Source organism: Mirounga angustirostris, unplaced genomic scaffold (genome assembly GCF_029215605.1).
Source record: "Mirounga angustirostris isolate CCGP_5_RB_7025 unplaced genomic scaffold, mMirAng1.0.hap1 SCAF_8, whole genome shotgun sequence".
NCBI lineage: Eukaryota > Metazoa > Chordata > Mammalia > Carnivora > Phocidae > Mirounga > Mirounga angustirostris.
The window spans coordinates 40,645,530-40,658,377 of NW_026991716.1; the positions used below are offsets into that span (position 1 = coordinate 40,645,530).

General features: G+C 38.8%; 1 protein-coding gene across 6 annotated transcripts in view; it reads right to left on the reverse strand.

The window, feature by feature from the left end:
* Positions 1–12,848, reverse strand: part of SUPT3H (SPT3 homolog, SAGA and STAGA complex component) — a 562,051-nt gene that overhangs the window by 15,449 nt on the left and 533,754 nt on the right. For 2 of the 6 annotated variants that reach the window (XM_064597674.1, XM_045866967.3), the window contains one exon: positions 8,931–10,696. The exons of 2 other annotated variants lie outside the window; for them this stretch is intronic. In XM_064597674.1, the coding sequence (XP_064453744.1) occupies positions 10,615–10,696 (82 nt within the window). In that variant the 3' untranslated portion in view covers positions 8,931–10,614. Of the gene's footprint in view, positions 1–8,930; positions 10,697–12,848 lie in introns of those variants that run through there. 2 more of the 6 variants (XM_064597676.1, XM_064597675.1) reach the window with 2 other exon arrangements.

A 12,848-nucleotide genomic window follows, 5' to 3' on the forward strand; every position in this document is an offset into this window, starting at 1 on the left:
AAGTAAATGAAGATCTGTACCATATTCGCTGATTAGAAGGCTTAACACCACTGTCAATTTTCCCCAAACCGAGTTCTAGATTCAAAGCAGTTCCGATCAAAATCTCAGCACATGAGGGGCACCTGGGTGACTTGGATGAGTGTCTCTTGATTTTGGCTCAAGTCATGATCTCAGAGTCATGAGATTGAGCCCTGCATAGGGTTCACGTGCTGGGCATGGAGCCTGCTTAAGATTCTTTCTCTCCCTCTCTCTTTGCCCCTCCCCCCTTAAAAAAAATCCCAGCACATGTTTTGTAGAAATACTGAAAAGTAAAGAACCTAGAATGAAAAAAAAAAAGGTTTGAAAAAGAAAAAGCTTAAGGATTCATAAGACCTGATTTCATGACTTAGTAATCAAGACGGTCAGGTACTGGCCTAAAGATAAGCATACAGATCAATGGAACAAAAGAGAATCCAAAATAGACCCATGTATATATGGTTTTAGATAAATATGTCAAGATAAATCAATGAAGAAAGGATAAATCTCAACAAATAGTGTTGGAACAATCAGACATCCATATGCAGAAAGAAAAAAAAAAGAACTTCAACCCTCACTTTGCATCATATACAAAAACAAACTCAAAATGAATCGAAGACCTAAATGTAAAAGTTAAAATTTAAAATATGAAGAAGAAAACATAGGAGAAAACCTTTGTATGCCCGGGTTAGATCAAGATTAGATAAGACAAAAAGTACGAGCCATAAAAGAATAAAAACCAAAAATTGGACTTCAAAATTAAAAATTTCAGCTCTTCCAAATATACTTTAAGAAAAGTCAAGCCCCAGACTCAGAGAAAATATGTGGAAAACATATTTCTGTATAAAGGCTATAAAAAGAACTCTTACATTTTAATAAGAGAAAACAACCAATTGTTCAAAAGATTTGAATACTTTAATAAAGAAAAGCTACAGATAGCAAATGAACATATGAAAAATGCTTAATATCATTAATCATCAGAGAAAAGAAAGTAAAAGCACAATGAGATATTATTACCTACCTATCAGAATGGCTAAAATTAAAACAAACAACAGAATGAATCATAACAAATGCTGGCAAAATTATGGAGCAACTAGAAATCTCACATTTCTGGTGGGGGAGGGCCCATTGGTTCAGCTGCTTTGGAAAACACTTTCTTAGAAAATTAAATATTTACTTACCATATGATCCAGTAATCCCACTCCTAGGTGGGATATATCCACCATTTATATCCAATATAAATGAACATGTAAATCCACAAAAAGCTCTGTCCATCCATGTTCATAGCAGATGTATTCTTAATAGCCAGAATTTGGAAACAATCAAAATGTCCACTCAGTTACACAGATAAGCAAATTGTGGTGCATCCATACAACGGAATATTACCGAGCACAAAAGGAAGTGAACTACTGATACACATGACAACATGGGTGAATCCCAAAAGCATTACGCTAAATGAAAGACGTCAGACACAAAAAACCCTTAAATCCAAACTCATTTAGAATTATTTCATTTTATTTGCTATTCTGGAAAAGTTAAAAAAAAAATAGAAATCAGATCAGCGGTTGCCAGGAGTGATGGGTGGGGATTGATTACAAAGGAACACGAGAAAACTTTTTGGCATTAATGCATCTTGATTGTGGTGGTGGTTACATGACTGTGTTTATTTGTCAAAAGTCATTGAATTGTACTGTATATCTAAAAAGGGGTTATTACTGTATGTAAACAATACTGCATTCAACTAATTTTTTTAGAAGAAATATATTTTATGTGTCCTGTCTAAAAAAACTATTGCACTCTATGAGGTAATAAATACGCCAAAACATTTGCTAACCTGGAGTTGTGGGAAAAAGAAAATTTGAATAAGTAGTGAAATAAATGTCTCAAAAAGTTTTACAAGACATTAAATGAAAACCTAACTACGTAGTAATTCAACTCTTGCTTGTAGTGGCCAAACTTCTCATTCTGTTCAAAATGCCCTGGGATTTGGAAGTCCTAAAATGTAAAAACTTTTTTAAAAAGTTGTGCTGAGGAACACAGCTGAGGAGGTTCAGAGGACTTTGGAAAGTCAGGGGGAAGGTGGGGAGTAAAGGACAAGCCAGGCCAGAAGGGAGAAGGAACGGTGCAAGGCTGGAGTGCAACCCCGTGGGTGTGGCATTGCAAGACTCTGCAAAACTCAAGACTGATCAATGACTCATCCATCTAGTAAAGCACTGACTGAGCATGTGCTAGGTGTCGGGCCCTGGTCTAAGTGCTGGGGGTACAGCAGTGGACAGTCTGCGTTCTACAGGGAGGAGGGAATGAACAAAACACATGAGTATATGAAATGGTAGGCAGGTGTTAGGGTGACAAAAGAAGGCAGGGAAGGGGGGTATGAGGTGCTAGGGCAGAGGCTGGGGTTTCAGTATCTGAAAGGGTGTGCAGAGAAGGCCTTCTTGGGAAAGTGATATTTGAAAAAAGACCTGAAGAAGGGGGAGGGAGCTGTGAGGAGAGCTCTAAAAATGGGTGCTTTCCAACACCGAGCGTTCGTGGCCTACTCAATTCACATCCACCTACTTTGCTGAGATGTTTCGTTTCCATAATAAGGATATAAAAAGATGCCATTTACTGCAATCCCTGGTTATGATAGTTTATAAAAATGATTTATGGAATACATATAATCTTCATTTCACCTGAACAGGAAACATTTGAAATCCAACTGAAAGAAAACTGCACGCCTCAATTTCTTTTTAAGCGCTACTCCCCCTCTTTGAGACCTGTCCCTCTTTTAACATTCATTATACACGATTCTGGAAAAGTTGAATGGCACAGTTTAGTATTAATAAATTTCTGAGTATTATTAGCTGGGAAAAGGGGTTGGGAAAAACCAGGAGGAAATAGCCTATCCATATGAAAACAATAATCACATAGTATTTATTGTCTGGGATTGAAATGTTTCAAATATGCAAAGCAATAAAATGTCAGGAAAAGCAAAACTTCCTAATGTTAAAAAGATCATAAATTTTTCCCAAAATAAGACATATAAAAAAAAAGTCAGGTGATACTTTATGTCACAGGAAAAATATACAGTTAAATCTAAGTTATAGCAGCTCAAAAATCTTCAGAAGGCACAATCTATCACCACAAAAGGACGGAAGAGCCTGATGAAAGTTACTGTGAGAGCACAGAAAGCAATAGCTATCTTTTTTTTTTTTTTTTTGAGCTTGAGAAACACTTTTTAACATAAAGAAATACCCGGACCCATGCATTCTGTAACTTATACTTTTGTTAACTCTTGAATGAAAAATCATATGTAATGTCAAAAAGCTACCAGGATTTCAGGATCACTTTTAAATGAATTGAATTTTATAAATCACATGGGGACATATGTATATATTTAAAACTAGAGTGGCACCTACATGGGCAAAACATGTTTATTTAATCTACAGGTAATTTAATGTAGGTGGCCTCCTGGGCCCCTTTCATGAATTCCACTCTCACACAGGTCCCTGACTCACTGTTTGGGAATTGTAGACTCCATATTGATTGCTTGGCTTTCAAGGGTGCTATTCTTTTTTTTACATGAATGAATGAATGAATGAATGAATGAATGAATGAATGAATGAATAACAGAGACAAAGAACCCAGACATTTTAATTGCAAGCTAGTCTTGGGTGCTAAACTGTTGCTTCCAGTTCACAAAACCTCATTATTTTCAAGCTAAATAGATCTTCATATTTGCTTTATGGTCAGTGGACATATTACTGCATTACCTTTAGGGAAATCTCAACCTAAAATGGCTTACTGTCCTTAAATAAACCAGTAGGAGAACTGGCACATTTTCAAAGATGGTGCTATATATAGAAATAGCTAGTATGTCTGTAATTCTTTTTCAGGTTTGTACAGATGCAGGTGGGACACTGAGGTCACTAATCCCTTCAAACAAGACTGAAGTTACAGTGACCTACTCATAAAGGCTACAAGAAGCCTGATGCTCAGAGTGCTCTGGTTTCTCTGAGCCACTGCATTTGTCTTTAAGAAAAAGGCTGTGATCGGGGGCACCTGGGTGGCTCAGTTGGTTAAGCGACTGCCTTCGGCTCAGGTCATGATCCTGGAGTCCCGGGATCGAGTCCCGCATCGGGCTCCCTGCTCGACGGGGAGCCTGCTTCTCCCTCTGACCCTCCCCCCTCTCATGCTGTCTCCCTCTATCTCATTCTCTCTCTCAAATAAATAAATATAAAAAAAAAAGAAAAAAGGCTGTGATCATCTACAGTTCATGAGATTGCAGCCAAACAAGCATCAATAAAAGATTAAAGAGATTTAACCAACCAAAAAAAAAAAAAAATTCTGTGCTTATGTTTAAATGAATAATTTCTTTTCCACCAACCAACCAACATATGTTTATTGAATACCTAATATGTGCATGTGGTGATTACAAGAGGGTATACATCCAAGACTTGCCCTCAAGAAATTCTTAATCTGGTGCAGGCTACAAGGCACACAGAGAGACAATTAGCGACACAAAATAGGAAGTATAAAGAACAAGAGGGGCATAATTAGCTCAGAGGAAGCAGAAGGTAGCATGCACTGAGGCAACCTTTATGGGAAAGAGCTAGGGAAGGAGGCCACCATGAAAACCTAGGAAACGGGAGGCAGATTTATTTTTCATGCTGGCAACAGAAACACAGGACGTCCTACATATGTAGGGGAAACACTAAGAAACTGCTTGCTTGTAGTTTCGGGTTCGCGCCTCCATGGTAGAGTACCCCACCTCTCATGTCTGCTGTCATCTGGCGCACCCCCCCCCCGCCCCCCCGGAACACAGGATGTTGACACCATGCTGATCTCACCTATGTTGCCGCGTAACTAACAAACTGTCTAAGTCCATCTGGGCTCACTGTCTCTTCCCAGGTCAGATCTATGGAAGAGTGGCAAGCCAACCCACCCACAGCACGCTCACTGCTGCTTAGGGATGACTTGGCTAAGTGAAAAGAAGTGGCCAATGCACTGGCAGGTGAACTAACTTCTTATAAGTAAAGTGGGTGGAAGAAGTCAATCCATGCCATTCAGAAAACAACACTGCAGGTATGCTGGGCCATAGGCTGGTGTGTTGCTAGTTGGGAATCCTAAGGGACCTAAGTCAGCAAGTGACTTGAGCTGAGGCAGAGCAGACCTAGGGTTGAATTAGGGAAGCTGCTAACTACTGATGAGAGAGGAAAATCATTTCTGATTCATACCACGCTCAGCAACTTTCTTTCCACTTTATTTTCTCTCCCCGTCTGCCATTCCCCCCAAGCACATGCACAGAAATCCTGGGCCAGGAGAAACAATGACTATGTCATCATTAAGGAGCAAATATCTAAAAAGGGCATTTGGAGTCCACGGTCTCTCATGGGACTCCGAGAAACAAACTGAGGGTTCTAGATGGGAGGGGGAGTGGGGGGACAGGTTAGCCCGGTGATGTGTATTTTTTAAGTTTTTTTTTTTTTTTTTTAAGATTTTGTTTATTTACTTTTCAGAGAGAGAGAGAGGGAGAAAGCACAGGCAGGGAGAGTGGCAGGCAGAGAGACAAGCAGGCTCCCCACTGAGCAAGGAGCCTGATGCAGGACTCGGATCATGACCTGAGCCGAAGGCAGACGCTTAACTGACTGAGCCACCCAGGCGTCCCCTGGTGATGTGTATTAAGGAGGGCACGTACTGCATGGAGCACTGGGTGTTATACGAAAACAATGAATCATGGATCACTACATCAGAAACTAATGATGTAATGTATGGTGATTAACATAACAAAATACAATAAAATTTAAAAAAAAGGGCATTTGTACAAAGTTTCAAGTGACTGTCATATGTACCTGTGTATCTGCCACTGCAAACACATGTAAACAAGATGGGGATTATTTTATAACAGGATGTACATACCTTGTATGAAAGCATAAAATAGTAGTGTAAGTAATTAGAGCCTTCTGGAGAAATGTAATCTTCATACAGGAGAGTCTTTATAAACATGGATCTTGGATCTTTGAGGAAGTTTTTCTCACAATTTGTATAGGGACTCTGAGTATGTGCATTGATCATATGTATTTATATTAAGGTTTAAGACATTATAGAGGACTTGGCATCATCCAGTGTAACTACAGTCTATTACACATGATGTGATAGTCCATTATATACCTAATACTTGGCCTTAGAGAAGGAATATTCAGTTAAAATGAAATTTTCTTGTAACCAAGATTTTTGGAACTGAGAAGTGCTTCTGGGCTCAGAGCAGCAATTCTCTTTAACACATTATTAGAGACCTATACTCGAGCATGCTCCATGCTGTGGAACGGTGGTGAAGGACATGGGCTTTGGGTCAAAGCGGCTGGGTACAAATGTTAGCTCCATCAGCTTCCTCTCTACTATGTATGGGTAATGGGGGGAATAACAGGGCACATCCCATAGAGGGGCTGTGAGTATCTAATGGGACAACTTGCACGAAGTGCTTGGTACACAGGATGACACGTGGAGTGCTGGCATTATTATGTCAGACTTATTCTTAAAATGCTGGTAAAATATAGACTCATTTTTGAAAGCAAGTGAAGTGTTACCTGGTTTAAGTAAAATTAAATAAGCAATCTTCTTGATTCTTGATTTTTCCCAATATTTTTTTTTCTACTTTTTTCCTTTGGAAAAAAATGGGAATAATGAATATTGGATGGTGATGAGCAGAAGGAGGAATGTGAATATAATGCTCTATACAGAATTACAGTGGTGTCCAACAATGAAATATTATATGTAGTTTTTTTGTGACTTTCTAGGAATTGATTATTTTAAAATATGCTTCAATTGCCAAAACTCCCATGACTTATGATGGCCCAGAAAACAAATGCAAGTCTCTTTCCTTGTGTTGGCTTTTTTTTTTTTTTTTTAGCACTACAGTATCACTCCCAACACTGGAGACTTACTTTAAGAGATATGACTTTTTTAATATTTGAGTTTTTAAAGGCATCTGGCCCTTATTTGACCATCACATTCATATCCAATTCCTGCAGGCATGGTTTTGTTGTTTAAGTTTGGCTTGATGCCCTCTGCAGAAAGCCTCTGCTTTAATGAACACAACTCCACGAAAACTGCTAGAGTCCCCTGCCTACCTCCACCCCCCTCCCTTTACTCTAAGAGCATGGAAAGTTTCATCTTGGATTTCAAGTAAGGAGATAAAAATAAGAAAAATACATTGCTGGAGAATCAGCTTTCTGTGGGAGCCACTGCCTTGACATATTCATTCAACTTGATGCCCTCCTATTATTTGCAGAAGTGTTTATGTACTATGAAATGTTCAGCCAGAGCATACCGGAAACTGTAAAATAGTTTATGAGATGTATACATGGCTGAAGGTAGAATTTTAAATGCAACTTGGGAAGGTTCTATCTAAATTCCAGGAGGGTAGAGGAGGGAATACTTTCTCTGTAGTGATTCAGTTTTACACAAGGGGTTATATGAACTGGGAAGAAATACCTGATTTGGGAACTATATAACATTTTTTTCATAAAATTAAACCTTATAATTTCTAGACAAGTAAACTTGTTTTCTTTCAGACCAAGAATCACCACTTAATGTTTATTTGTCTTCTACGTGGTAAAAGCATTAAATGTGGATTGTTTATTATTTTATAAGAAACAAAGGACAAACAGTAATAAATGAAGAATTTTCCCCAGGTACAGGAATTATATACACTATTTAAAAAATATTTGTGCTTCTGATGGTTTTTAAATAAAAACCCTTGGTTCTAAAATTGGAACATTATTTTTGAATCTTAACTATTGCAATATGTGAAGGCAGGAAGGTTAATGACATAGCTCAGGACCGCATGTTCGGAACGTCACATTCCAAACTCAGGTGAAGGGAGAAATATTTCTATTTCCTTTACTCTCAGATCTATGAGGCCGTGTCAATTTCCCATAAGAGAGGCTATTTTTATTGATTTGTCGGTTTTATTTATTTTTTTCAGATTTGAGCTCCAAAACACAAGGCTACAAAAATAGAGATTATTTTGTGTATTCACATTTGATTTAGAAATGAGCCTGATGTGGCTGTTTTTGTTTTTGATAGCCTCTACCTCATGAAGTCATTGTGAAGATCAATGAAATCCCAGAGGTGAGGTTCCTGACACAGAGTCGGTGCTCAAAGTGTGCTAGTCCCCTCCCCCCTGCTTGCAGACCTCTTTTTTTTAAAAGACTGATGTAAACTGACATATAATACAGATTACTTAAGTATACCATGGGCCCTTTGAGGAAGATTTTAATGTAACACGTATGCTTTAGAGTGTGCCCAAATTAGTATCATTTAAAAAATAAATGTAGGTTATTGTCTAGGATAAACATGCCATAAAATCCCAAATGTGTCTTGGTAGTATTTTATGCAAATCCAGTATGCTGGAGCAAAATGGTAGCCTGAGAATGAGGGGCCATGGATCTGGTCTCTGGTCTGTCACTGCCATTACTGAGTGACCTTGGGAAAGTTAACTTCCCTCTCCAGGCTACATACTTTCACTGGGAAAATGAATGGTTGTTTACAGTGATCTCTAAAGACCATCTCTGCTCTAACATTTTATGATTTTACCTAACATTTTAATCTTGAGAGAGCAATTTATTGAAGTCGCATTTTCTGAGATTTTCCTTCTATAAATTTTTTTCTATATCTGCTGCTTAAGAAAATTTCATTTCACTTCAAATTCAATGTTGTTGAAAGAGTCAGAGAAAGGAGCTAAGTGTAGAAAAGAAAAAAAAAGAATTAAAAATATTAATATTGAGCAATTATGGGGACATCTAGGCTGTTTTGGGACAGACATAAATGACCTTGTTTTATTCTAAATTCAGCTCACTGGCTTATGATGAAAAGTGAAAGGTTATTATATGGACTTACTGGGCAAAACCAGATTTTATAAATAATTACCTGTCAGACTGTTCAAGATAGACAAACATACGCCAGACCAACAAAAACACAGACCTGTCATATTTCTGAGAGAAATGTACGTTGAGTCTTCCTTCTCTGGGACTATAAGGAGATCAGGTAGAATAAAATGAAGGGAAAAAACCTAAACCCTGTATTTTTTGCCTTGTGCATACTTTAAAATGTAAAATGTGGGAGAGAAGGAATTTTGATGTGAAAAATTAGCCCCTGAAAATTTTATACATCTATAAGCCTGGCAGATCGAAACCAAATACAATAAATGCTGTCGTTTTAAAAGTTAGGATGTTTACTGCAAGCTTATAATTTTCCATGATTAGGGATGCCAAGAAAAATAAGAATGATGATAAAAAGAAAAGTTTAATCATACATTTCAACAAGCACAGATGGAACATCGAAACCCCTTGGCAATTTTTTGATATATATTATATATCTGCGTTTTTTTGTTCTTGACATGAAGATTTTTTCCAGAAGGAAGGACTAACACAGAACAGGTAAATGATAGTTAACAAATGTGAATAATATGGCACAATCATATTAACGGAGCCTCATGATGATTTGGTCACAGGCGGAAAATCTTTCATGCTTCTTATTTCTGTTTTTATTAATGCTTTACAAAGGCTCTTTCGGTGTGTGCAAAAACCATGATAAAAATAAAATTGCACAGAAGTCTTACCGAATTAAAGAAATAACTTCCTTTTTTGTAATTCAAGTTGAATCAGGAACTGTACAATTACATCTGCTACATTTTGATTTGCTCTCCAAAGTTCGAATTCCTCATTTAATGGAGAAAGTACAGATGCCAGAAGGGTAGCTCAGCTGCTCCCAGCAAGAAATGACCCAGTCCACAATTCCCGTGTAGCTGCGGGAGCGCTTTGAAGGGATAAAGCAAATCATTCAACTCCCCTTTGTCAACAGATTCTGATTATTGTGCCCCTAAAATGGCTGTGTGTGTGTGTGTGTGTGTGTGTGTGGTGGGCCCGGGGCCAGAGGAGGGACAGGGGACAGAGAGACATGAAGACAGGGGAGGAGGGCCTATAAGAGGGAGAACACACATGACAGGCAGATCTGCAGGAAGTTCGGGAAGAAGGCATGAAAAACTAACATGGACTCTGTAAGTGGGGGGAAGGGATGCGAAGCTGGGGACAGCCAGTTCATCGGATCAATTAGGTCTCTGATTAGTGTGAGTTTATAAAACGAGTATTTGTCTCTAAAATACATGTAGGATATACGTAATCAGCAGATGTTGCAGTGAAGTTGGTGGGACAGTACAAAGGGAGAAGTGACTGTCCTTTTAATTTTGTTTCCTTTGTCCCAAACCTGGATTACAAAATGCATCAAATAAAACATAGACTAAACATTGGCGGGGGGGTGGGGGAGAGGAGAAAAGACACTGCTTTTAAGATATGTGAGCTGAGGGCAGTAAATCCATTCCAAATTAAAATTTCAAAATTGTGTGATCTGCATTCTTGTCCACCTACACACTCTCCCAAACATCCTGCCATTAATTAGCTAAATGGCCCAGCCAGTAAACAAGATGAAACACTGAGGGGTCTGGAAAAAGAGCTGGAGTCAGCCAGTTGATAGTCACAACAAACCAACCCACTCCTGAGGATACAGAGAAGGTAAACTTGTATTTTATTTTGTCCAAAGAGGGGAACAGAAATCACCTTACTATAACAGTGCCTTTCCTGTTGTTACAGTCACAGTCCCATCAGCAGGCCAGAAAAGCCATCCCATTCCTGCGGTAGGCACTCTGTCAAAGAAGAAGAAATCTGCAATGAATTATCACATCAAGTCAAACCAGGAAAGGAGGCAAAAAAGCAAGAAGGGCTTTCTTCCTGTCTTGTAGACTCTGCTGCCTACACTCTAATAGGGTGCTCGATCTGAACATTTGGGGCACCACTCTGATAGAAAGTCAGTGTGGTTAACAAGTGGTTAGCGATTCTATTTTGGGGGGGAGTGGGAGATATGCAAAATAAGATATCCCCTTTTGTTAACTGATTGGGTTTGGTTAGGTCAAAGACATGTTGTGTTGAATCTGTTTGTCCTTTATAAACATGTGTTCTCGATTGGATATGCTCAAGAATCACTTCTAATTAACTATCTTAATAGTCTATAAATTACCGACTTGTTATAGCCTTCCCAGGCCTAATTTATAGCCTCCGTGAAAAGCTTGGAAACAGACACTAGCAGAGGCCTTTCCTCCTTGCTAAAACACAGTGATCTCTAAGGAGTTCTGTACATTATTGACGTTATAGAAAGCTCGAATCTTACATAATTTTACATACATACACATGTACATATAGATGTACATATGAATATTCATAGTGGAATAAAATATTCCATAAAAGAAAATGGGAAAATGGATACTAATGGCAAGAATATGATGTATTCCAGTAAATCAAGTAAAACTGCATGATTTTTCTTCCTGCAAGATCTATTCTACAGCTCAGAACTGCAAGAGCTGGACTACACAGGGCCTCTTGTGACTTGTCTTGAGTCTCATAATGAAACCCAGAATGAAAGAGAACTAAAATCCAGGACTTAGGAAGAAAATTACCCTTTTCACCACATTTTTCATTATTTAAACGAGGACTAGTCATACTCAGAGAATGCATAACCCTCAATTAGATGGATTTTTTCTACAATCTGTTTTCAGAAAAACAGAAAAATGACAAAACCTCATATCAAGGATTTTTTTTCCTTTAGGCTAATAACTTTTTTTTTTTTTTAAAGATTTTATTTATTTATTTGCGAGAGAGAGAATGAGATACAGAGAGCATGAGAGGAAGGAGGGTCAGAGGGAGAAGCAGACTCCCTGCTGAGCAGGGAGCCCGATGTGGGACTCGATCCCGGGACTCCAGGATCATGACCTGAGCCGAAGGCAGTCGCTTAACCAACTGAGCCACCCAGGCGCCCTAGGCTAATAACTTTGATGCTAGAGTTTGTACACTTCCAGTCCAATACATTTACCTTCAACAGCCATGTTATAGGAAATATACAGTAAGTTTTTATGAGTAAGGTAACGCTATGGAGGTGCCGAAGAGTTTACACCTAGAAATGGTTAGATCACATTTATAATTACACCCAAAGAGAGAAAAGTGGAACCAAGCTTTTCAGAAAGACCTCTACCTACGTGAGGTGAAACCAAACAGGTTTTCCGCGTAACTTTCTGTTCATCATAAAATTCAATTAACTTCAAAACCTCTCCTCCAAATATCCAGCTTATTCAGGATTTACTATGGTTGTCAGGCTTTGGGACGCGGGCTGAAATTTCATAGGCTGGTTATGTGGCTCTGCAGATCAGCATTTCAAGGATGAGAGAACAGTGGCACATTCCACCTTTCATTCCTCAGGGCTCTCTCTGGGAGCTCGCCCTTTACCATCAGACTTTTTGTGCCACTGGATGCTTGGATTGAAGCAAACAGAATAACAAGGACTAGAAAAGTCCAGCTTTACCTCCTAAGAGCGTGCCCTGGAGAACAGTGTTAAATGAGTTCCTCAGAGAGCCGCAAATAACTTGCAGGAATGGATAGAGTGTCTTCCCACAACCACAGACAGGGGAGCCTCAGGCCTTTAAACAGCCCCTACCACCACAGTTGCCTTAGAGAGCCTTATGCCAAAGTAATGCTTTCAGGTTCTTGACCTTGATGTTTGAAATTTTACAACCACAGTGACAACCTTTAACATAACATAATATTTAAAGCATGGGGATGGTTTACATGGAGATAAATGGACCTGGGAGTAAAGCTGGATTCCTCATAAAGGTAAATGGTTGAAGTGAGTTTTGCTTGAAAAAGAAGTTTTGGCTCAGGAGAAGACGGGAGTCTTGGCTGAGCACACCTGAGAAATTACTAAGTTTCATCTTTCCAGGGTGGGCAATATGAAATGGTTCTGTCTAGTAC